The sequence below is a fragment of the Bufo bufo genome, chromosome 5 (assembly GCF_905171765.1).
Source record: "Bufo bufo chromosome 5, aBufBuf1.1, whole genome shotgun sequence".
NCBI lineage: Eukaryota > Metazoa > Chordata > Amphibia > Anura > Bufonidae > Bufo > Bufo bufo.
The window spans coordinates 37479236-37506935 of NC_053393.1; the positions used below are offsets into that span (position 1 = coordinate 37479236).

At 41.3% G+C, this 27700-nt stretch overlaps 1 protein-coding gene across 1 annotated transcript in view; it reads left to right on the plus strand.

Annotated features, from left to right (window-relative positions):
* ADCY8 (adenylate cyclase 8) overlaps positions 1-27700 on the plus strand; it is a 305922-nt gene that overhangs the window by 157768 nt on the left and 120454 nt on the right. Inside the window, exons 5-7 of the mRNA XM_040432058.1 lie at positions 9964-10091; positions 11354-11512; positions 12508-12778. Coding sequence (XP_040287992.1) covers positions 9964-10091; positions 11354-11512; positions 12508-12778 — 558 coding nt within the window. The remainder of the gene's footprint in view (positions 1-9963; positions 10092-11353; positions 11513-12507; positions 12779-27700) is intronic.

Genomic DNA, 27700 nt, shown 5'->3' on the forward strand with positions numbered 1-27700 from the left:
AACTAAAAATCTATATATCCTATTGTGGCTGAAAGCAGAGTGCCGTGGGGATGAGCGGGAGATTGACACAAGCTCGGGAAGAGATTTGTAACTAAATGATTTTCCATTGGAGATGCCACATTCTCCCCCTTATTGCGAAAATACGAGCCTCATAGGAAGCCACCACAACGAAAGCTTGTTTGAAAGTTTTTCCAAGGAATATAAAAATATTCTATAGGCTTATGATTCTGAAATAAAGGCTCAATGTATTCACATATCTACTATTTTCCTACCATTCCTATACCACCCGTCTCTTCGGCACGCCATCCACAGGAAGGACATGTAACGTCTCCACGAGGGTCAATCATGGTGTTATCATGACCTATTTTCTTCTTCTAAGCCTGACTCACGTATGCCACATGTCTACAATGTGTGTGTCTATAGATATAGTAAGTTTAGTTCCTGCGTCATTTGCTGAGCTTGCTGTCAACGCCCCCACATTCAGCCCACATTCGCTGTCTGGTTGCCATAAGTTAATAAGAGATTTGTGTGTGATCTTCTATGCGCCTGGAGAAGCTCACCAACTTTGTATCCCCCATCCTTCAACTATGTGTCTGTGTAAGCTGTCAAGTTGACATTTTCCAACATGCAAAACAATCCTGGATTTTACATCTTCGCCCGTGACTCATCACAGCTGCTTTGTCGTAAGCTGGTTACCCAATCCTCTACGGGCACCCATACTTAGCTGCCTATAGGTTTACTAGTTTTATTTTGGCACCTGTCACCTGACGGATCACTACATATCATTTCATCTTTTACATATCCCAGTCTTGAATGTTACATAATAGTGCCATAATTTACGCCCACGTGCCTCACTGTGCACAGTTTTATATAAAATTATGCAAGCGTTTCATTTTTTTTTACCTATATCGAGGCATTTTCTGGTTGCACAAACCTTTTCCACACTCCTTATTGGGTCATGTTGAATTAACTGAGGGGAGTCCTTCTAAAAACAACCCTTGTGCCCATGAGGACCACAGGCAAGCAATGGAATTAACAAAGACCAGGGCAGTGCAAACGAGACATCCATTAAAGGGGTTATCCCATGGTTGATGTAAAAAAAAAAATGAAAATCAGACATCATATAGTCCATGACAATCCCTTTTCGAACAAATCTATAACCAGAACCAGCCCTCCAATTGTGAGTGAGTCGGACAGGGAGGTGGACAGAGAAATAAGAAATAGAACAAACAGCAGGTGGCGCTATACAGATACATTTTATTGAATAACTCAGTGCCAATACACTTTTAATTACATGCAATTACAAAAGTATTCAGATCCAGGTGCTGGTTTGAAATTTTTTTAAAATAAATTGGGGACACAGCCCCTTTAAGGAATTGCTTTATTGCAAGCAAGGGGGTGAGAAATGGGTTAGAGGTAGAAAGAAACACCAGGCCCTTCTGTCTTGGCCTGGAAAACCTGGCAACCTGATTTGGGACTCACTTAGATCTTCTCTATGAGCCGACGTGAATGGCTTGATGACCACTGAAGATTAAACTGATCCAACACATTGTCAGCTGCACCCAATTTTGGCAGGCTGGGTTGACCATCTGATAAATATTGGGGTATTGCGACCTCTCTCAGTGGCAAGATGTTAGATTTAAAGGGTATCTGTCAGCAGTTCTGTACCTACAGTCAGGTCCATAAATATTGGGACATGGACACAATTCTAACATTTTTGGCTCGATACACCACCACAATGGATTTGAAATGAAACGAACAAGATGTGCTTTAACTGCAGACTGTCAGCTTTAATTTGAGGATATTTACATCCAAATCAGGTGAACAGTTTAGGAATTACAACAGTTTACATATGTGCCTCCCACTTATTAAGAAACCAAAAGTAATGGGACAATTGGCTTCTCCGCTGTTCCATGGCCAGGTGTGTGTTATTCCCTCATTATCCCAATTACAATGAGCAGATAAAAGGTCCAGAGGTCATTTCCAGTCTGCTATTTGCATTTGGAATCTGTTGCTGTCAACTCTCAAGATGAGATCCAAAGAGCTGACACTATCAGTGAAGCAAGCCATCATTAGGCTGAAAAAACACAACAAACCCATCAGAGAGATAGCAAAAACATTAGGCCTGGCCAAAACCACTGTTTGGAACATTCTTAAAAAGAAGGAACGCACCGGTGAGCTCAGCAACACCAAAATTCCCGGAAGACCACGGAAAACAACTGTGGTGGATGACCGAAGAATTCTTACCCTGTTGAAGAAAACACCCTTCACAACAGTTGTCCAGATCAAGAATACTCTCCAGGAGGTAGGTGTATGTGTGTCAAAGTCAACAATCAAGAGAAGACTTCACCAGAGTGAATACAGAGGGTTCACCACAAGATGTAAACCATTGGTGAGCATCAAAAAATGGAAGGCCAGATTAGAGTTTGCCAAACGACATCTAAAAAAGCCTTCACAGTTCTGGAACAACATCCTATGGACAGATGAGACCAAGATCAACTTGTACCAGAGTGATGGGAAGAGAAGAATATGGAGAAGGAAAGGAACTGCTCATGATCCTAAGCATACCACCTCATCAGTGAAGCATGGTGGTGGTAGTGTCATGGCATGGGCATGTATCGCTGCCAATGGAACTGGTTCTCTTGTATTTATTGATGATGTGACTGCTGACAAAAGCAGCAGGATGAATTCTGAAGTGTTTTGGGCAATATTATCTGCTCATATTCAGCCAAATGCTTCAGAACTCACAGCTGCAGATGGACAATGACCCAAAGCATACTGCAAAAGGAACCAAAGAGTTTTCTAAGGGAAAGAAGTGGAATGTTATGCAATGGCCAAGTCAATCACCGGACCTGAATCCGATTGAGCATGCATTTCACTTGCTGAAGACAAAACTGAAAGGAAAATGCCCCAAGAACAAGCAGGAACTGAAGACAGTTGCAGTAGAGGCCTGGCAGAGCATCACCAGGGATGAAACCCAGCGTCTGGTGATGTCTATGCGTTCCAGACTTCAGGCTGTAAATGACTGCAAAGGATTTGCAACCAAGTATTAAAAAGTGAAAGTTTGATTTATGATTATTATTCTGTCCCATTACTTTTGGTCCCTTAACAAGTAGGAGGCACAGATGCAAACTGTTGTAATTCCTACACCGTTCACCTGATTTGGAGGTAAATCCCCTCAAATTAAAGCTGACAGTCTGCAGGTAAAGCACATCTTGTTCGTTTCATTTCAAACCCATTGTGGTGGTGTATAGAGCCAAAAATGTTAGAATTGTGTTGATGTCCCAATATTTATGGACCTGACTGTATGATACTGGCTGACCTGTTACATGTGCACTTGGCAGCTAAAGATATCTGTGTTGAGCCCATGTTCATATGTGCCCGCATTGCTGAGAAAAATTATGTTTTATTATATGCAAATGAGCCTCTACGAGGCTCTGCTCTTTCTGCAACTGCCGTGTCCTCTGCAGGACCAGGCAGTGAGAACATTATCACCCCTGGTCCTGTCAATCAAAGTGCAGAGGACGCGGCAGTTGCAGAGAGAGCAGAGCCTCTAGGTGTAATTTGCATATAATAAAACATCATTTTTCTCAACAATGTGGGCACATATGAACATGGGACCAACACAGATGTCATCAGCTGCCAAGCGCACATGTAACAGGTCAGCCAGTGTCATAGGGACAAAACTGCTGACAGATGCCCTTAAAACACGCCCAATCCTTTTGGATAAGCCACCGCCTTTAATGCCTGGGAGCTGCTTTTTCCCTTTCCCCATTCATAACACATGCATGCCTGACCAAAAGTGCACTTCTGTCCAATCAAAATAAATACTATATAAGGAGGACCTATTACTTTTAGATCTACCACCCCCTCAACTGGTGCTGCCTTCTTGAGTAATCTTGTGCCCTCTGCATTCCTACATTATCAGGTCCTGTAGTTCCAGCAAAGGTGGTCATTTTTTAGTCAAGGGTTGAACAGTGCTAGGGCTGTGAAGATCACTCCCCCTTGAGCACTGATTGGTGGGGAACGTCCCATTGACTAAAAACGCCCAGCTTTTTATATTGTGTGCTGGAACGGGAAGAGGAGGAAAAAAGCATTGGACTACTCAAGGGAGATAATTAAAGGGATTCTGTCACCAAGTTTTGGGTTATAGAGCTGCGGACATGCACGGCTAGATCGCCGCTAGCATGTCCGCAATATACCTGTCCTATAAGACTGTGTGCTTTTATTTTCTTTAAAAAAGGATTTTAGAGATATGTAAATTAGTCTTGTAGCTGCCCAGGGGGCTGTACGAACCTTCTTGGTGCCCAGCCACGCCCGCCTGTGAAGGAGCCCAGCACCGCCTATGTCCTCCGAATCTCCTCCTTTCATCACCGATAGATTGCCGTAATCTCGCGATGCCCACCTTTAAGGAAGGTGGGCAGATTTAAAAGTTTTACCAGGTGACAGATCCTCTTTAAAGGCAGGAGCGTAACTACGATAGCGGCAGACCATGCAACTGCTATTGGGCCCAGGGCAAGAGAGGGCCCAGTTGGTATCCTCTCCTCTTCTACTGGAGGTGAAAACTTGGTCAGGACTCTACCCTCTAAAGAAACAACTTTTAGTAAATGAGGCAGTGGAAAAAATGGCCAAGGGTCATTGAAAGGGGTTTAGGCGGAAACCCTTCTGTCCTGTGTGGGGGGCCTGGTTTGGTCCTTGCTATGGGGACCTTACTTCTCTAAGTACGACACTGTTTTAAGGGTCTGCCTCATCTTTGAAAAAAATAATTTTAATTTTTAAAATATAAATTTAAAAAAATTAGCCAGCGTTATAAAAAACAAAAAATAGCCATACCGCTCCAGTGCCCACCTTTTCAGCACAGACAGTCTGGCGCTCCCTTGGCCTTTGTTTACAAGCGGCAACCACATGACCATCTCAGCCAATCAGTGGCTTCATCGGTCACACGCCATGCTATTGGCGTCATGGCTCCCAATCTTGAGCAGCTCGTAGGGTTAATGAAGGTTATTTTGTTTGTTTCTTAAGTAGAATTTTTTTATTTTTTTTGCACATTTTTACATTTAGTTTTGGTGATTGCCTGAAAATGACAATTCTGCACATACCAGGTGAGAAATTAAAGAAACTGAAGGAATAGTTGTTTTTTTTATAGGTTTATTAATGAAGCTTTCCTAATTATGATCCGTTTTAGTTAAATAAGTTTGTTTTCGGCAGAACAAACAGTTCTGCTAATGGATTTGTGCGCACTGCGTCTCTTGTAGTCAATTTCCTTGTATCATTACAGACGTCTCCCTCCACTGCGGTCGTCACGTAGACAGTCGCTGCTTATCTTTTCATTGCTGCAAATAAATAATCTATTCCTAGCATCATTAAGCCGGTCCGTCACAGCTGAAATGTACTCATCGCCGGCTGGGAGCTGGAGCTATTTTTTATTATTATTATTTTTTTTATGTTTTTTTTTTTATATATTGCAACGTGATGATGTGTAGGAGAAGTGCCATCTGAGAAATATATTGTTATTAGAATGGTTGCTGGGGGTAAATCAGATGTTTGGTGTGTTTTTTTACAATGACAGATTTTGGGTTAGCGATCAGAGATCAGTTAGGGAGATAGGCAGGGACACTGCTGTTAGGTCGACTGTCTCTGCCCTACGCTCCCCTACAGGTATGATACCCGCACTACTCTCCATGCTGCTGCCTTGTGCTCCAGCCTCTGTCTCCTTAGGGCGCATGCGCTCACCTCCAGCCTCTCAAAGGGCCTCTGCGTGTGCTTTAAAATCCTTTCCCAGCCAGTGGCTAGGGGTCCCTGGGCATTTAAGGCACCCTCTCGAGCTGGAGGTTGCCTGAACTTTAGGTTCCCCCGGTGACCGACTAGGGTGTTCTGATAGTCTTGAGCTATTGTGATGTACCTGTGTTTATCCTGCGTTTGTTCCTGTCAGTGCTCCAGCTTGTGTTCCAGCACCTCCAGTTTCAGTTCTGTCTGTGTTTAAGTTAACCCTGTCCATCTGCCTGTCTCACCTGTATCTTCACTATCACCCTGCCTGCCTGTTTATCCTGTATCTCCCACCATCTAAGCTTCAACTGGCGAGATCTATATAAAAAAAAAAATGGATTCTAGTCTTGGTGACTGTTCAGACTATACCAGCGTTATTGTTGAATTTTTGGTGCATTTTCTTTACCCTGAGCTGTCCAGAGTCCCTGATCCCAGTGCGCCAGCTGCCAACTACACCAGGACTATCTGAGGAGGTAGTGAACTGGATGCTTCCCTACAGTGAAGGCCAGATCCCTGTACAGGGGTTAAAGGGTGAATACCAGGGGAATGCCAGAATAACGGCCTTAGGCTTTAGCCGGTTTGTTGGCACAGTGGGTCTAGACTCGCTGATCAATAACAACCACAAATATTTTACCACAATTCTGCAGATAGATGGATATAAGATACTGTAGATAATAGATAGATAGATAGATAGATATGAGATAGATAGATAGATAGATAGATAGATAGATAGATAGATAGATAGATATTAGATAGATAGATAGATAGATAGATAGATAGATAGATAGATAGATAGAAGATAGATAGATAGATAGATAGATAGATAGATAGATAGATAGATAATAGATAGATAGATAGATAGATAGATAGATAGATAGATATTAGATAGATATGAGATAGATAGATAATAGATAGATATGAGATAGATAGATAGATAGATAGATAGATAGCTAGATAGATAGATAGATAGATAGATAGGAGATAGATAGATAGATAGATAGATAGATAGATAATAGATAGATAGATAGATAGATAGATAGATAGATATTAGATAGATATGAGATAGATAGATAATAGATAGATATGAGATAGATAGATAGATAGATAGATAGATAGATAGATAGATAGATATGTGATATCACATCACTTTATCTTGCAACAAGTCATAGAAAACTATTGAAAAAATCAACAGTTTCTTACAATAATAATAATCCCTATTTATATAGCGCCAACATATTCCGCAGCGCATTACAGTTCAGGGGTTCATGTACAAACTGTCATATATAACATAGCAACAGACAAGTCAATTATTACAACAAGAGGTATGAGGGCCCTGCTCACAAGAGCTTACAATCTATGAGGAGATAGGGATGACACAAGAGCTTACAATCTATGAGGAGATAGGGGTGGCACAAGAGCTTACCATCTATGAGCAGATAGGGGGTGACACAAGAGCTTACAATCTATGAGGAGATCGGGGTGGCACAAGAGCTTACAATCTATGAGGAGATAGGAGTGACACAAGAGCTTACAATCTATGAGGAGATAGGAGTGACACAAGAGCTTACAATCTATGAGGAGATAGGAGTGACACAAGAGCTTACAATCTATGAGGAGATCGGGGTGGCACAAGAGTTTACAATCTATGAGGAGATAGGGATGGCACAAGAGCTTACAATCTATGAGGAGATAGGAGTGACACAAGAGCTTACAATCTATGAGGAGATCGGGGTGGCACAAGAGTTTACAATCTATGAGGAGATAGGGATGACACAAGAGCTTACAATCTATGAGGAGATAGGGATGGCACAAGAGCTTACAATCTATGAGGAGATATGAGTGACACAAGAGCTTACAATCTATGAGGATATAGGAGTGACACAAGAGCTTACAATCCTTGAGGAGATCAGGGTGACACAAGAGCTTACAATCTATGAGCAGATAGGGGTGACACAAGAGCTTACAATCTATGAGCAGATAGGGGTGACACAAGAGCTTACAATCTATGAGCAGATAGGGGTGACACAAGAGCTTACAATCTATGAGCAGATAGGGGTGACACAAGAGCTTACAATCTATGAGCAGATAGGGGTGACACAAGAGCTTACAATCTATGTGTCACGGCTGAGGATGGGGAAAACCCTCAGCCGTGCGATGATCGAAGAAGGTGGTCGCTGCTCGACCAGGACGACAGAATTAGGGAGCAGGTCACCTCCTAATCGCATCCCTAATCTGACCCTGACTCCTAGCTGCATGAGCCGACCTTGATGGTAGGAGGGCTCATGCTCCGGAACCTTGAAGTCCCTGCTAGCCCTCAGGACGGCCCTAAACTAGGAGCAGGGTAAGACGACCTGTTCCCTCTGGACACGGAAGAACAGGAGTCTCACTGGCCAAGCTGCAGGGAAAAGGGGAACACAAACAGTCCTATGGATATGGCAGGTGAAGTGAACTAGTTCCATCTACCTGCCACAGCCTTGCTGACTGGATCCCTGTGCTGGCAAGCTGATGTCCACACAACATTCAATGAACCCAGCAAACACACAACCACACACAGGAACCCAGATCCATAGCTGCACCAAATAACAAAAGGAAAATATCAACTGAACATCACATAGACATAAACTTATGACCACAAGGGTGGCCCTCACTGGCAGATGTTATATGTGACCAGGAGAGTGCCTCCAGCTTACTACAAGGCTGGAGTACCCCTCAGACATCAGGTCTCCACTGAGGCTTTATAGGCCCAAGTGGTCACACCGACACAGACACACCCAGTGTTCGGACACACAGGGAAGGAAGTTAACCCTTCCAACACCAGGGAGTGTAGTGGAACCACATAAAGGGGAATACACACAAACTCTCACTGCAGCTGTTACCGTTGACAACAACATGCGTGGCAAACGTGTCCTGGGAGCTGGCCAAAAGGCCGAGACACTGCCACCACATGTACAAACACCAAACGTTACCACGGGCAGCCACAGACGAAGGGAAAATGTCAGAGTGCATACAAAACATAAAACACAGTGCACACCAGACATTCAGAAGACACACCTAACAGACAGGTTGCCAGGTGCAACCGCATGCACATTGCAGAAAGCTGCCTAGCAACAGCTCAGGCTGCTATACTGCGACCATACAAAACCACTTGTTGCCCGCGGCAACCACAAGTGAGGCAACACACTAGCGGCCCTCACCTGTGGTTGAACAACTAAACCAAACCGCAGGCAACAGCCTGCGGTTCAGGAGTCACGACCATGACCATGGCCGTGACACTATGAGGAGATAGGGATGGCACAAAAGGTAGAAGTGCTTGGTTTCTACGATGGTCCAGCCATCTTGGGAAAATAGGGGAGCAGATATACTGTAAAGCTGGATGAGCCGTCACCAGTGGATATCTGTGGTGCTTCTGGGTGGAATGTTTGGTGGAGGATCAGGTTCAGGAAATGATGATGAATGGGCAATATATGGAGAGGAGTTAGATCAGGGGATGTGATAGGCCACAAAATCAGAATGTCTAATAAAAGGAAGTCAGTCACGTAGTTCTTTTGGATACTATTGAGTACTTGCGCTGCAGGTCCAATGCGTTAAAGTGAAGAACCGCGCTGCCTAAACAAGGAATTTTTTGGGCAGCGGAGTGTTACTACCAGGATTTTATATATGCTATATATTTTAGCTCGTTTGTGAGTATAATAAACCACAAGTTTTTTTACCTGCATTTGAAGTGCTTCACTATGGTGTGATGTTTGTTGCCCTGCAGAGGAATCCAGGAGGTGCGTTTGGAATCCAGAGCTGGGAAGCACTGTTATCCTGTATCAACTCGGTGGGCTTATAGCACGGTGGAGAAAATTCCTTGTTTAGGCAGCGCGGTTCTTCACTTTAACGATGTGGTAGGCCACCCTAAAAAGATGTGTTTTTAGGGAGTGCCTAAAACTGATATTGTAGAACTGATTTAACCATTTCTCGTGGCGTGCTCAGTTCTTGTTATATTCTGTGCTTTTTATATTGCTTTTTTAAAAGAATATTTCAAAAACAGAAAAAGGTTAATATTTTGGAATTCTCAAGGATCATGTATGAAGGGAAAATATTCAATGAATAGAAATGATCAAAAGAAAAATAAAAGTGAAAATCTATTTTGAATAACCCTTGTAATGTTTTTTCATTGCAGTATGACGTTTTGTATGTTCTCGTCTATTTTAGGAACATCACTGCCTTAGAATTAAGATCCTGGGTGATTGTTATTATTGTGTGTCTGGCCTTCCGGAGCCGCGTCAAGACCACGCTCATTGCTGCGTTGAAATGGGACTCAGCATGATCAAGACTATTAGGTAAATGTTCACTTCTTTCTTGCCACGGACGAGGGGTGAAATTTGTTTTCACAACTCAAAATTATAACGTTTCGGTAACAAGTCTTTTCTCTCGGGACGGCGTTATTAGCTTGCTTTATCTACTTTTTTTGTCAGTGATTTTGCAGATTGAGTATTGAGGTTTCGGTGTTTTGCCTCAACAGCAGGCTTTTTGTAGACCAATTATAGTCCTGGGAGTCGTAGTATTTTTGGATATCAGTCAGAGTCTGTTGTATGAACATGAAAAAGTGATAAGGGTGAACAAACCTTGAATAGCCCAAAAATATCATGTAACACAAGCCAAATTATGCTCCCCATCATGGTGACCCGTCAAACTTGAATTCTTACCAACATTTAAATTGCTAATTTGGAACCAGAAAATGCCTGCTTTTGGGTGAGGTTTGCATACAGTCTGTCCTCTGGTGGTTTAACGGGATGGATAGTCCCTTCAAAATCGGGCAGTGTAAACATGTAGGTCCTCGGCCTAATGCAAAATGTGGGACAGGGCCTCCACAGGGACCATTTGGTTCCCTAGGCACCAGGTCCAATATGTTATTGCTACCTTTGCTACCCCCTGTAAATTATAGGTATCAGAGGTTACTAAGGAGCTCCTAGACCATACTGATGAAGGAACTCCAAGTTGACTTAATATGTTTAATAATTTACAGCATACCACATTGGTTTAGGACTCCGCAGGGGACAGGTCACATGTAACTTGATGAGGAACTCCTAGGAGGAGCAACTTAGAGTCCACTCTTTATGATGGCAAGTAACATTCTAAGCAGAAGAAGATAGCAATCGGGGTCATCACTGGATTATATTCTGGATGAGTAGGTATCGGTTGTTGGAGCCTTCTAAGTCTAGTTTTTTACCAGGTTGTCTCATACAATGAAACCTTTTTGTGAAGACCACCCAAAATTGCATTGAAAAGTCTTCTAAGTCTGGTCTTGAGTCTGGTCTGTTCTTCTCAAGGAGATCATTTTTTTGGAGAGGTTTTGCTGTATTTACAGTGGAACATCCAATATCCTGATGTCCTGGAAGAAAAGTCATCAGAATTGGGACATAACCTCTTGTTCTTTATGTCTCAAAATCATTTTCCTTATAAACCCTCAACCAGAGATCTAGTTTTTGGTCAAAAAATTCCCAGTTATTTAAGTGTAACCAATAGCTGAATACAGTTTTCAGGACTCGTGTTTTTTTTTTGACAGATCATTTATGTTTTTGACGTATCTCTTGAATTACAGATATGTACGATCACGAACAAAGCACGACATTGATATGAGGATCGGAATCCACTCTGGTTCAGTCTTATGTGGCGTGCTGGGACTTAGGAAATGGCAATTTGATGTGTGGTCCTGGGATGTGGATATTGCAAATAAATTGGAATCAGGTGGAATACCAGGGTAAGAGATTCTGTAGCCAAATTTCTTTGGTTGTTATCCAGTGAGGGTAAGAACAGATGGGGCAACTGCCACATGTGGTCCAATAGCTTGTAAATTGACCACACGTTTTTGCCGGTTATACTGCACCCATTACCGTAATTATTTATGGACGCACATTTTCAGCAAAATCATGCACCCAATTAACAGGCTATTTAAAACCCTGCTAAACATGTATTGAACGGGTTTTGGCCACACGTGAAAGTCACTCTTTGCATCCTTACCTACTTTTTCCCATTTTGCATTGTCTGAAAACAAGTCTTCCATACCCCATTGAGTTTCTTCAATGAGAGCCAGTACCCCATCCCAGTTGGACTTCTCTAAGTCTACTAATATGGAAGCAGAAGACCAACCGGGGCGGTTACAGACAGCAGATGGCCCCTGTGAAAGAGCAGTTTATGGGTCCCTTGCTTATAATAGGCTCTCATAGCAATAATAGGGCTAAGGATCACCCGTTATTTGTGAGCTATGAGATTCATTAGCTAAGCCCTTTGAAAGCAATCTAATAGACAATAAGAAGCTGCCTTTGAAGGTATCAATGGGCCCCCTTCGTAATGGACTCTTGTGCAGATGATGTTTCTACCCAAGACCATCCTAGGTATGAATAGGAAAGTTCTAAACTGGCACAGGGAGGGTTGCCCATCTTGATTTCCATGATGTTCTGTACGTATCTTCTGACCCTTAGATAGATCCATTATGTGGCTTCAAAGTCATCAACAGTGTACATAACATGTGGGTATCCCATGTAAATGTTATTGAGCTCCTAGAAACGGGCAGGCCATTCTACAGTAGGTTATGTTCCCAGTTTAATGGGTATTAAGAACCTCCACAGGGGCAGCGACTGTCTTCACGAGTCAACCCCTCCAAGTATCAGGTTCCTACATTATTATGTATGTCTTTCATGATCTTCCATATACACATATTCATGTCAAGTAATTGCGCCTCTTTGCTCTTTAAAGGAGAATTCATATATCAAAAGCTTCTCTTGACTGCCTTAACGGGGATTATAATGTTGAAGAAGGACACGGAAAGGAAAGAAATGAATTTTTGAGAAAACACAATATCGAGACCTACCTAATAAAACAACCTGAGGAGAACCTCCTGACGCTCCCAGAAGATATAGTGAAAGAGTCGGTGAGTCCGACAGACAGGAGGAACAGCGGCGCAACTTTTACGGAGGGGTCTTGGAGCCCGGAACTTCCATTCGATAACATTGTGGGCAAGCAGAACGTAAGTGAAACTTTATCTCGTGTCAAGTAGTATAAAGCATGCTTGAGCGGACCTCAGTAATGGAAGCCTCAGAGGGAACACATCCATCTTTAACCTTTTCTCTAACATGAATCTTCAAAATGGTTATGCAAACGCTCTGGAGGGCAGAATTAACCTACCGAATGTATCCGTTGAGGCAAATGCCAAACCTAAAGATGACATCAAATTAAAATTTTCTTAAAATTAAAGGGATGAAATAAAACAATGTTATGCAAGGATAGACTAAATCGATTGACTGTGAGATCAGCCCACTCATATGTTGTGTGTAAATTGTTTTCGTGGTGTTTTTCACCACTTAAGGGAGGTGTGTATTATACGCTGGATATGCAAAGTGCATGCAATGATGGGTCATCAATATCAGTTCGGGGGGTTCGAGACACCCGGGACCCCCGCCGATCAGCTGTTTGAAAGGAAATGCCTTCTCTGCTCTGTATACCTGCTCGCCGAAGCAATTGGAGCAGTGAGCAGTGTAATTATAAGTATGGCGTCCCCATTCACTTCTATGGGATGGCTCAGTCTGTTCAAGTGAATACTGCAGAGCCGTCCCATAGAAGTGAACGGACGCCATACTTATAATTACACTGCTCACCGGTGCAGTTGCTTTGGCGAACAGGTAAACAGACCAGAGAAGACAGCGCTGATATAATCACTGCTTTCCCTTCAAACAGCTGATTGGTGGGGGTGACGGGTGTCGGACACCCACCGATCTGATATTGATGACCTATCCCGAGGATAGGTCATTAATAGTAAAAATCGGACAACCCCTTTAAGTGCTTATACTGTACATAAAAACTATGCTCTACATTCATCTATCATATACAGTATAAGTAGAAGCAAAGTCATAGGTAATCACGATGAAGTCAATGTAGTCACACCAGATCTAGAAAAGATCTAGTTTCAACTTTTTTTTTTTACTCCTTCCTCTGCACATCTTCTTACTGAATTTTCTTCTATTGCATATTCTCCTCATATATATTCTTCTGTTATATCACCTCCTCATATCATATCTTTTTCTACTGTAGCAGATTCTTATACTTATTCTTCTAACTACATATATCCCTTCCTCATACAATTTCTTCTTCTGCTGTATCTCCTCAAAATATCTTCTTCTTCTGTATTTCCTCCTCATATATCTTCTGCTGTATCTTCCCCTCATGTGATATATTCTTCTTCGATATCTTCCTCTCATATATCTTCTTCTGCTGTATCTTCTCCTCATATAATTTCTCCATCTTCTGTATCTCCTCCTCATATAATATCTTCTTCTGCTGTATCTTCTCCTCATATAATTTCTCCATCTTCTGTATCTCCTCCTCATATAATATCTTCTTCTGCTGTATCTTCTCCTAATATAATATCTTTTTGTGCTATATCTTCTTCCTATATAATATCTTCTGCTGTATCTTCCCCCCATATGATATATTATTCTTCGATATCTTCCCCTCATATAATATCTTCTTCTGCTGTATCTCCTCATCATATATCTTCTTCGGCTGTATCTTCTCCTCATATAATATCTCATATAATATCTTATTCTACTATATCTTCTCATACAATATATTCTTTACCATATCTTATATTGTATCTTGCATTCCTATATAATATCTACTTATTCTGCTGTATCTTCTCCTAAAGCAATAATTTCTTCTACTGTATCAGCTTATACATTGCAGATTTTTCTTGATCTCCTCATATCTTATTCTTTTACTGTATCCACTCAATATTTTCTTCTTCTGCCACATCTTCTCCTTTTCCTCGTGGATTGTCTGCTTCTTCTACTATATCTCTTTACTCATACATCTTCCATGTTTTATGTTTCTTCTGGACCTCTGAAGCCTCTTATATATCTTTTCATTGTATTCCTATATTCTTATTCTCTACAATATGCAAAGAGGTATCTCCCAAGGAAAGAGAACCATCTCTCTATCCCCACCTGGAAGTGGCTCCTTATGAGTCCAAATCCAAACTTTTAACAACAGATATTTGGCTTGGCTATTTTCACTTGTCATGTTCCAATGCTTGTTAAAAAGTTGGATTTTGACTCATAGGGAGCCACTTCCAGGTGGTGCTAGCGAGATGGTTCTCTTTCCTTGGAAGATACCTCTTTGCATATTGTTTCTCCGGTGAGCATTGCCAATAAGTCTCCATACCATACCTGGTCTCTTTAAGGAGAGCCAGTACCCTGCCTAAGCTTTATTCTTACTGTATCCTCCACTTGTGTCCTCTCTTCCTATCATATCCTCCTACTGGAGTTTCTTTTTTTCTCCCATTAATGTATCTTCTCATTCTGTATATTTCCCCCTGTACTATATTTCTCTTCTGTATCAACTCCTACTCTACATTCTTGTCTTATTGTTTCATCTTCTACTATGGTATCTCCTCATCCTGTGTTTTTCACTTTCTATATCTTCTCCTGGTGCAATCTATTCTTCTTCTATATGTTAACCCCTCAATCTTCAGTATCTCTTCATCCTACTTTATCTTCACCAACTATCTTCTCCTGCTACTGTAGATGTTCCTTCTGTCTTACCTCCTTCATATCCTTCTGCAGTCTTGTGTCCTCCTTTAGGGTCTTCTCTTCCTTTCTTACAGCATTTTTGGTATTATCATTTTTCTTCTATTTTAGCAACATCTGCTATTTATTTTCCTCCTGCTGTATCTTCATCACCAATTATCCTTCATCCTCTACATTTCTTCAGGATCATCAGGAGAAGATATCAACGGGCCAACTTTGTGTAAAATGATCTTCTCAGTCAAAGACATTAGTGAAAACAAAAGATCTTGTTGTTATGAACAAAGTTGGTCTGTTCGTTTGTTTTTCCATCAGAAGAGGTACTCATGCTATATCTTCTTCTACCTCCACTACTCCTCGTCCTTCTGCTCTATATCTTCTCTTACTGGTATACATCCTTCCTACTTTACCATTTTCTTTTATTTTGTCTCATAACATCCTGCTTCACCTACATGTTCAATCTCATTCTTATCTTCCCTTATAGTCCAGCTGGATAGTGTTAATATACAGACCTGTGAAAAAAGTCATAGACCCCTGGTTCTATTACTTAATCTCTAATCAATACTGCTGTTCAATCTAATAATCCTAACAACTAACAAAAGGAGTAACTTTCACCTTGTCAATCCTCTGCTGATACTGTCCCGATGACCCGCCAGTCTATGTTTACCTGGCGCCATGGGTAATAGCATGTGACCACTGCAGCCAATCGGTAGGGGGCTTGGTGAACAGGGAACCAGGGCGGTATCAGCAGTATCAGCAGAGGATCGGCAAGGTGAGTATCACTCTTTTTATTCGTTTATACAATAATCATCAGTTTGTTACACATTTTATGGGGTTTGTTTTCTATTGTCAAGAAGGGAACATGTATGAAAATTAGACAGAAGACTCCACAATCAAGTATAATGAAAGATAGATAAGTAGATAGATAGATAGATAGATAGATAGATAGATAGATAGATAATAGATAGATAGATAATAGATAGATAGATAGATATGAGATAGATAGAGAGATAATAGATAATAGATAATAGATAGATAGATAGATAGATAGATAGATATGAGATAGATAGATAAATAGATAGATAGATAGATAGATAGATAGATAGATAGATAAGTAGATAGAGAGACAGATAGATAGATAGATAGATAGATAGATAGATAGATAGATAGAAAATAAAAAAGCAGCACACATTAAAAACGGGTGCAAATCCTATCAAGGACCTGTGACCAAGGTCCCATGTACATATGTTGAAGAAAGATGGCAGCACTCCCTTGGAGTGCTGCCGTCTTTCTTCAACGTAGATAAATAGATGATAGATAGATAGATAGATAATAGATAGATAATAGATAGATATGAGATAGATAGATAGATAGATAGATAGATAGATAGATAGATAGATAGATAGATAATAGATAGATAATAGATAGATATGAGATAGATAATAGATAGATAGATAGATAGATAGATAGATAGATAGATAGATAGATAGATAGATATGAGATAGATAGATAGATAGATAGATAGATAGATAGATAGATATGAGATAGATAGATAGATAATAGATAGATAGATAGATAGATAGATAATAGATAATAGATAGATAGATAGATAGATAGATAGATAGATAGATGATAGATAGATAGATAGATAGATAGATAGATAGATAATAGATAGATAATAGATAGATATGAGATAGATAGATAGATAGATAGATAGATAGATAGATAGATAGATAGATAGATAGATAGATATGAGATAGATAGATAGATAGATAGATAGATAGATATGAGATAGATAGATAGATAATAGATAGATAGATAGATAGATAGATAGATAGATATGAGATAGATAGATAGATAGATAGATAATAGATAATAGATAGATAGATAATAGATAGATAGATAGATAGATAGATAGATAGATAGATAGATAGATAGATAGATAGATATTGGGGTGAATTAGTTTCTGTCGGCAGTAATCCCTCATCTCTCATTCGCTGGTAGTCCTGTATGACATCTAGTAGTCCCCCCGTCCTCAGCTGTGTATTATTGCACCCAGGGCATGGTCTGCCGCCTCTTGTATTGCAGTGTTGCCCGCATGATGCCCGCTGTGATGTTTTACCGCTTGCCTTGTGTTTGCCTCTTTATAACCTTGCAGCATTTTGCATGTTTCTCTTGCTGATGTTTTTCTTTGTCATGTCTTTCATGATTCTTGTATTATTATGTTGCCTGTTGTAATAGTGAAGCGTCTTTCATCAGTCTGGAATATTTTGTGAAACCAATAACTTTATGTATAGTTTTTGTAGAGTTCCCACTTAATCTGGGGGGGGGGGGGGGGGGCGGTTCCTCAATGCTTCTGGGCCCCAGTGCAAAATGTGCGTCAGGACCCTGTTACTTTCATGTGTTACTTCCACTCCTGTCCATGGGTTGTGTTCAGTATTGCGAAGTGAATGAAATTGAGCTGCAATACCACACACGACCTGTGGAGCTGTTGTTTAGAGGAAAATAGCCATGTTTTTCCTAATTCTGTCCAACCCCTTTAATGGTCACATTCATTCTACAATGTGTCCATGGTGTCAAGTGTCTATTGGAGTTTGTGGAAGCCAGAAACCTACCTCCTGCATTATTATTTCTTATAAAAATGATTAGAAGTGCTGCTCCTTACCTCTCTCTGTCGCTCCCCCGTGCTTTACACTGCAGCTCTGCATTGTCTGATTTGCTATTAAGAGCCCAGCATGGTAATGTTTCCATTATAGACTTGATTATAAACGTCATTGTTGGTCCTAGATTTCCACATTGACTCCTTGGTGATCGTCCTGACGAAGGTATTTCAATAATAGTATAGAGGAATTTTCTGCTGAACCATGGAAGCTACTAAAATGAGTCTTTAGGATAGGAACCAGTTCACACCTAAAAGTGAATGTCTGCCCATTTTTTTTTAGTCTAAAAAAGTTCCATCTTCTGCATTGATTACTTTCTTCACGTATTTTATAGGGGATAGAGCTCAGGTTTTCTGATACAAAACTGCATAGACAGATTTAAATTCTTGCTGCCACCACTAGAGGGAGTTTACGACATACAGTGTATACAACTGAATGATAACACAGTATGCAGTTAGCTCCCTCTAGTGGTGGCTGCAGGTTTCAAAATTACCTTTTCAGTCTATGTCTATGCAGAGGATTTGGAGCTCAGAAAACCATAGCTCCGATCGCTTAAGATAAAGTAATCAATGAGCTCACATCGAAAACAACATGATGATAAAAAATCTTCCATTTAAGTCGACAACGCTGAGTCCTGTAAAGTAGATGCTTTTTGAGTAGGAGATATCTAGAAATTGTGGAAATCCATATACTGGACAGAATATTGCTGGTCAGGGTTAAAGGAACACTCTAGCCAAGATTTACGCACCGAATTGTGCATAATGTAGGACACGTGGGGGCTGTGCATGACTCAAGATTCAAAGGATGCCAAAGAGAGAATTACTGTGTCCATCAGGCTTTGCACCAGGGCCCGGAGTGCTCCTTTAATCTTTGAGAGGGCAGAATATGGTAGATATTTCTACCAGTGGTAGGTACTCCTGCCATATAATGGTGGTTTAATTGGCTGTATTGGGTCCATTTGACGGGTCAGTCTTGAGAGTTGGGTTGTATGATACTAGGCCTGCAGTTAGACAGCAGTATCCCTGCGCCTATGGAGCTTGGCAGCAGTAGAGCACTCAGTCCAATTTACTTTAAGGGCGAGTTCACACAGGATGCAAATGCAGATTTTTGTGTTGCATGCAGATTTTTCTGCAGATGTGGTTTTACTGCAGAGCGGAAACCCAAGGTGAAAATCCACGACACAAATTGGCAGAAAATTTACGTAGCACATGAAGGAGGTTTAGATAGATTTTCATCCACTTGCTGGGTCCTGTAAACATACTAGCCAACTGTCCCAGAACATGTGGGAGGCTCCCAGAAAAAAAAAGGAAAGCTCTTCTGGGTTCCTGGTAGAGTTGGCAAATCCCACAGGTGCCAGGGAAGCAGTGGCGTACCTTGCATGGAGGCAGACCAGGCCCCGCACTGAGCTGCTTTCACTGCTTCCTGTCATAGTCAAATGAACTTTCTACAGCAGCCACTAGGGGGAGCTCACTGCATAGAGATGTTATACAGCTCCTATTGAATTCTATTGTAGCTGTATCAATTCCTATGTTCTGAGCTCCCCCTAGTGGTGGCAGCAGGTAGCCAGAACTTTATACTTTACAAGGGGGGGGAATTAATCAGGGTATTTATGGCACTTTTTGGATAGAAACATTTTATTTTGCAGTGTTTTTCCAGCATTGCACGTCTATAAAATGTACTACAAATAGTGCTTTTTGAGATGTTTTTCTTCACTTTCGGTGCATTTTATGGGGGTTAGAAGTGGTTTTGCAGCATAGTCTAGGAAGTGTGGCCCAAACTTCACAAAAAAGCTATATGTGTGTACGAAGCCTAAGGCCTGTATTAGACCAACAGATTATCTGACAGATTTTCTGACCGATCATTGTTTCACACAGATCTTTTGATATTGGTCAGATGATCTGTTGGTGTAATACAGGCCTTAGAAAAGTGACAGAAAACAATGCCAGGTCCAACTATGCTTTATTAATTGGGGGGGGGGGGGGGGCAATTCTATCTTTTACTATGGGGCCCCCATGATTTTTGTGTATGCCCCTGCAGGGAAACCTCCCACCCCCTCCTAAAGTTGAGCCCTAACTGTGTGTGACACCAGGATGCTGCGTCATCAGAGACATCCCTGGCATCCAAACACACACACAGGGAGTGGGCGGGCTGCATCAATCAAGGGGGCGTGGACTCTCATTAAAGGGATACGGTTTAGAAAGGGGGCGTGTCTGGTAGAGGTAATTATTTGGGAATAGGGTCACATTGCAGCGGTCTAACGTTTGATTTCACAACTCATTATCAAGCCGGGAGTTGTAGTTTTGCAGCTACTTGGAAACCATTGATCTGATAAGTCAGGTGGGAGGAGCTTGTGCCTGAAGAGTCCAGGAGGAGGAGCTGACTTTTTCAGACTTCCCCATTGGCACTTCACAGAGTCATTGATTCGGTGTCGCTGTGACATCGGTGCAGTTTTGATTCTAAAGAGAACCTTTCCCGGAGACTGTTTCCCTTTAAAGAGTCCTGAAGCAGAAAAAAATTGTGCAAAACATCCACGTGAAAAACAAGATTGTTGGCAGCGGAATCTCGCGGACGTTATCGGAGAACAGATAGCTAAATCCGAGGGGTTTGGAGTAAACATACTGTATAGATTATTTTTTATCTGAAATAAGCAGGCGCATCCTCAGTGAACAGCTGGAAAAAGCCGATTACTCGTCGCCCGGTAGGAAAAGGGTTTTTCCGTAAAACCTGGAAATTGAGACTTTGAAATAGATGAGGCCGGTCCGGATCCCCTGTAATTACAAGAGCCAGGAGGGAAATAAAAAATGACTGCTATCCGCCAGTCCCGCACAGTCATTATATGCACTGTCTCTGAGGATGTTCTCCTTGTAACTCAAGATACGCCGCAGAGTCTATGAATGCAAATCAGCCAAACCAGAGACTCCCCCCAAGAGGAAGAGACGCCCGTCTGTAGACAGCTGGGTCAGGGCTCCTGCCCCTCGTCAGTAAGGCATTGATTGACCTGATGGGGACCAGAGGTCTATAGATTTGTGGCTCTTCCTTTTGGAGCAGTCTCTGGTTTGGCAGACGTGAGTTCATTTGCATATTTTTTTCCCATTGAGCATTGCCTGAAGATAAGTCCCCCCCCCCCCCCCCCCCCACACCCGCTGGGTCTCTTCAATGAGAAGGAAGTCACCCCGAGCTGAATCTAGAAATGCAAAATGACCACAACTGAGGTTCTGCGCCCTGGAGCTTCTGGCATTAAACTGCAGTCTCTCGAAACATGACCCCCAAAAATATATTTTTTTCAAAAAAGTATTTCTATATATTTTTTAACCCCTTTAAGTTGTTCCAAATAGAGTTGAGCAATCTGATGGGCGCCTTGATTTGTCTTCTCTTGTCCTATCTTGTCTAAATCTATCCCCTCAAAGATGTAACTTAAAGGGGTTGTCCCATGATTAATGTAGAGTCCATGACAACCTCTTTCTAGCCCTGCACCTCACGTGGATCCAGAGATCTCCCCATTCATTGCTCCAATTGTTCTGCTAGATTTATTTCAAGGTGTCGGCTTAGGGGGCGTGTCCTTTCTCAGAGGGCGTGTCCTTCCCGCTGGAGCTAGTCGCATTTGAAGGATGGAACTGAGCACGTGCTTCCATCTCAGTGCGCAGGACAGAGAAATCAGAAAAACAGCAAACAGCAGGTGGCGCTATACTGATAGATTTCAGTGAATAGCTCAGTAGCTATAATACATTTTTTATTGCATGCAGTTACAAAAGTATTCACACCCAGGTGCCGATGTGAAAACTGTAGAAAATTAATAATGGAACAACCCCTTTAATGATTCGGGGCCCCAATAAAAAATCTGTAATAGGATCCCCATCCACTGTGTGCCACCTATGGATCCTGTTGCTGAGATCCCCCCAGAGATCATGGGAGAACGGACAGTAGGTATTCAACTTCACTGCAGCGCCACCACAGGAGAAATGAAGTATTACTTCCATTGAAACCTGTGGGCTGCCAGGTAGTGCACATACATGCAGGGCCCCCTGGGGTTAGAGACCCTTTTTGCAGTTGCTCTATGCTCTGGATGAAAATCGTCAGGAGAGGACCCCCATAGATATTGCTCTCTTTTCTGGATACTAGATGAGGGTCCCGAAGAGAGGAGAACCTTTTATTCTAAGTTCATTAATAATGTGTTTGAAGATGGGGTTTCCAAGTGAGACACCCCTTTAAGTGTCAGGAGTGTCATCGGATAGGGAAGCTGTATGGCGGTATCTTCTCTGCCGTGTCCACCCGGCAGACCTTATCCTGCTATTTATAGTCCGGAGCTTCCTCCGCCAATAGGTCAGAAGTGGCTTTGTCTGATTACAGCGCGGCCGGGCACGATTGGATTAGAGCGTCCTGAACGTATTACATAACAGCTCCACAGAGACAGAGAGTGATGGCATGTCACCGACTGCCCGGCTGTCACACCGGCCACCGCAATGTGATACGTGGGATCCCGTGTCAGACAGTGATTAACTCTGAGCATGTAGTCTGCGATCCGAGCCTCATAGTGTCCGGGAAATACAAAGCCGGCGTCTGTCTGTCTGTCTAGCATGATACCGGGTGAATAAATGCACATTTATGGAAGTGCCGCGGAATTTCTTTATTTTTGATCTATCTGTCTAATATCTAATATCTATCTCCTATCCATCTATCTATTATCTATCTATTATCTATCTATCTATATTTTATCTATCTATCTATCTATTATCTATCTATTATCTATCTATCTATCTATCTATCTATCTATTATCTATCTATCTATCTATCATCTATCTATTATCTATCTATCTTCTATCTATCTATCTATCTATCTATATTATATCTATCTATCTATCTATTAATTATCTATCTATCTATCTATCATCTATCTATTATCTATCTATTATCTATCTATCTATATTATATCTATCTATCTATCTATTATCTATCTATCTATCTATCTATCTATCTATGTATCTATCTATCTATTATCTATCTATCTATCTATCTATCTATCTATCTATCTCCTATCTATCTATCTATCTATCTATCTATCTATCTCATATCTATCTATCTCATATCTATCTATTTATTATCCATCTATCTATCTATCTATCTATCTATTATCTATCTATTATCTATCTATCTATCTATCTATCTATCTCCTATCTATCTATCCATCTATCTATCTATCTATCTATCTATCTATCTATCTATCATCTATCTCATATCTATCTATCTATCTATCTCATATCTATCTATCTATCTATTATCTATCTATCTATCTATCTATCTATCTATCTATCTATCTATTATCTATCTATCTCATATCTATCTATCTATCTATCTATCTATCTATCTATCTATCTATTATCTATCTATCTATCTATCTATCTATCTCATATCTATCTATCTATCTATCTAGCTCATATCTATCTATCTATCTATCTATCTATCTATCTATCATCTATCTCATATCTATCTATCTATCTATCTATTATCTATCTATCTATCTATCTATCTATTATCTATCTATCTATCTATCTATCTATCATCTATCTCATATCTATCTATCTATCTATCTATCTATCTATCTAGCTCATATCTATCTATCTATCTATCTATCTATCTATCTATCTATCTATCTATCTATCTATCTATCTCATATCTATCTATCTATTATCTATCTATCTATCTATCTATCTATCTATTATCTATCTCATATCTATCTATCTATCTATCTATTATCTATCTATCTATCTATCTATCTATTATCTATCTATCTATCTATCTATCTATCTATCTATCTATCTATCTATCTATCTATCTATCTATCATCTATCTCATATCTATCTATCTATCTATCTATCTATCTAGCTCATATCTATCTATCTATCTATCTATCTATCTATCTATCTATCATCTATCTCATATCTATCTATCTATCTATCTATCTATCTATCTATCTAGCTCATATCTATCTATCTATCTATCTATCTATCTATCTATCTATCTATCTATCTATCTATCTATCATCTATCTCATATCTATCTATCTATTATCTATCTATCTATTGTCTATCTATCTCTATATCTATCTCGAGGTCTGGCAGATTGGTATGTTTATTATATAGATTATATTTGGGGGTAGTAGGTATTTTTTCATATTTTGCCCCTCCTAACCCATCACCAGAATAAAACTGAAGCAATGAATCCGTATATTCTCTGTGACGTGCAGTGTCTGTGGTGATGTGGCGTGTGCATGCTGCCTCCTCTACTGATGTCATCACATGATGTTCCCGTGTCTTTCTTTCTCAGGATTATTTTCTGTAACAAAATGTCGATGATGTCAATAATCCCCCCCCCCCCCCCCCCCCACCATATTCCATTATTAAAACTGTAGAGATTCTAGAGGAGCTGCAGTGGTTGAACAGCTAGACAGCTGCAGCAATAGCGCCACCTAGAGTTCTGCGGCAGTATTGCTCCCAGTGGATAAGAGGGTAAAGAACTCTAGGCATCGCATTGCTTGGTCATTCATTGGATGGTGCTGAGCTGCAATACCAGACACGGCCCATGGACAAGAGTGGCGATGTTTCTGGAACAAAGCAGCCATGTTTTCTACAGTCTGGTCTATTGTACAGATGAGCCAGAAGTGGAGCAAATACTTTGTTTTTAGAGCTCTGTGCACTGCAGTGCCCCTACAGGATGAGCAAAGCATTACAGTCCTTTTAGGACAGGATTGTCGGAAGTAGGGGCTTTGAGACTTTTTGGGGCCTCTTGCACAAAAAACTTTTATTTTTCCAGAGCCAGCTATAGATTTGGAGTGAAAATTTGGTCAGAATTACAGAATAGATCACTTTTGTGACACATTTATGAAGTGCAAAAAACTCGCAACTCCATGCAAGGCATCCCCCTTACTGAAACAAGTGCAACCACATTGCACTCGCACCAAATATATTATTACTGTGCGTCATTTTCATAAATTTAGTGCAGGTGCACATCGCAATTCCACTCTAAAAACTTATCTCAAATACATCTACAATGATACATTTAATAATAAATATATATTTATATACAGTAGTTAAATCTAAATTGAATTTAATAATAATAATAATAATAATAACAGTCTCCCAATGGTCTTTCTCATCTTTGAGGGACAGACCATAAAAATAAAAAAAATGCTCATATTGTCAGACCTTTTGCCCAGGTCCGATTAACCGAAAGTAGACATGTGATATATCAAAACTGACAGTAGATAATGACGAATGCTAAATAAAAAAAATAATAATAATATTTTAACGTAATATTATACTATTACCAGAAATAATATCTGAAATATAAACCTTTTAAAAGCATAATTTTTTCTAAAAATTCTAAACATAAGCCTAAACGTAATTTTATGAAAATGATAGGAAAAGAAACCTGAATTATTTCCGAAAAAAAAACATTGCTAGCCCAACAGATAAACAAGTTATAGCCATTAAATGAATCCCTGTGAAAAATAGCTACATTGTGTCTGGTCTTGAACTGGTTAAATTAAAAAATACCATCAGGGAGAGCTCACTGCATACTATTGAACTCAGGAATGAAACAGTATGCAGTAAGCTCCCTCTAGTGGTGACTACAGGCAAATACAATTTTACCATCTAAGTCAATGTCGATGCGAAGATGGAAAAATTGAGCTCTAAGCACAGTAAAGATATATCTAATGTATAAAGCTGAGTGTATGTGAGTGTGTGTGTGTAGGTCCGCTAAAGGAATCCGCACCGTCGCATTTACAATCACGAAATTTGGCACACAGGTACATCAGAATGATTTTAGACTGGGTCTCAGCTGTTTATTCCCAAAAAATGCATTAGCCAATTGAAGCCTGTTCACATGACCCTTATCACCCAATAGAAGCTCGCAGGCCCTTAGTCTCCACATACACACAGTTTTACACCAGGTTTCCATAACAACCCAGCCGTTTTTCTTCACTGCTGTAGGTCAGCTTTAAAGGGGCAGGGCGCTGTGGATGACACTGTTAAGGGAGCGGAGTGCTGTGGAGGTCACAGTTCAGGAGCAGGTAGGGTGGCCATTCAGGCCACCCTCAAAAGATGGACTTAAAATCCGCCCCCCAGGTCCCGCTAAGCCACACCCCAACCTGATTAGGCCACGCCCCTTCACACTCCCCAGCCGACAGGGATTGAAAAAATGAAGGTAAAGATCAACTTCTGTCAGCTGCAGGGATGGTAGGGAGGGTGACTTTCTCCCTGCAGCTCACGCTCACACTACACAGTGCTGCTGTCTGAGAGTGAGCTGTTCAAAAGAACATCCCTGTGTCAATCCAGGCCATGCGCCAGACGGAGGACAGGGAGTCTGAAAGCCGGACTGTCCGGCCTAAAACCGGACCTCTGGCCACCCTAGGGGCAGGCTGCTGTGGAGGTCACAGTTAAGGGGACGGTTCACTATGGAGGTCAGTGTTCAGGGGCAGATTGCTGTAGAGGCCACTGTTAAGGGGACGGGGAGTTGTGGAAATCACTGTTTAGGAGACGGGGTACTGTGGAGGTCACTAATAAAGGGGCAGCCGCTGTGGAGGTCACTGTAAAAGGGGCGGGCTGCTGTGGAGGTCACTGTTAATGGGGCGGTATGCTGTGGAGGTCACTGTTAAAGGGGTGGGCGCTGTAGAGGTCTCTGTTAAGGGGGCAGGGAACGGTGGAGGTCACAGTTATGGGAACGGTCCGCTATGGAGGTTAATGTTATGGGTCGGGGTGCTGTAGAGGTCACTGTTAAGAGGGCGCGGTATTGTGGAGGTCACATTTTAAGGGAACGGAGCTCTGTGGAGGTCACTAATAAAGGGGAGCCCGCTGTGGAGGTCGCTGTTAAAGGGGAGGGCGCTGTGGAGGTCAATGTTAAAGTGGGCGGGGTACTGTAGATGTCACTGTTATAGTGGATAGTGGATACTGTCGATATCTTTTAACGACACACACAAACAAATTAATAGATGAAATATACCCGTCAAAGCGTGTCCTTCTGCTAGTTGTACCTATAAAGGATATAGTGATACCAGGTGGAGATTCATGTTCCACAAGTGTAGACATGGAATAGCGTGCCACCCTTTACCGGTTCCTGGGCAGAAGAGCGCATTACTCCATTCAGTTGATGTTTTTATGCCCTTATATTCTGTATGTAGCACAGCTGATATCCAGGATATGTACAATAGGCTCCCTGTAACTGTATGTCTGTATTAAGCATATGTGTTGTCTTATTCTTCGCAATGTCTTCTCCTCTCTAAGGTTAAAAAATGTGGTGCTGTCTTCCTCACCACTGGAGACACACTACTTCTCATTGGACCCTCTCTCTCCTGAACCCGCACTTCACTCCCTCTTGCAGCACATACCTCCTCTCTTAACTCTTCAGGGTTCCTCGCTGTCTTCAGATGCCCCATTGGCTGTACCCGCTATCAGTGGAGATCGAGTTCATGCTTCCAAGATGGTGGCGCCATGTGGTTCAGATTGGGTTCCTGGGCCTGATGGATCTCCTTCATCCACAAAGCGGCACACTTCTTGCTCCCCACAACTTCCCCCACCTGCCCCCGAAGCTCCTTCTAACAGGGAACATTGCCTCCTTATCTCATGAGGATTTTATAAATTTCACTCATTCATGTTCATCCATAAAGTGGCCTGATGATGTCACCACAATTATACCACAACAACTTAAAGGGGTTGTG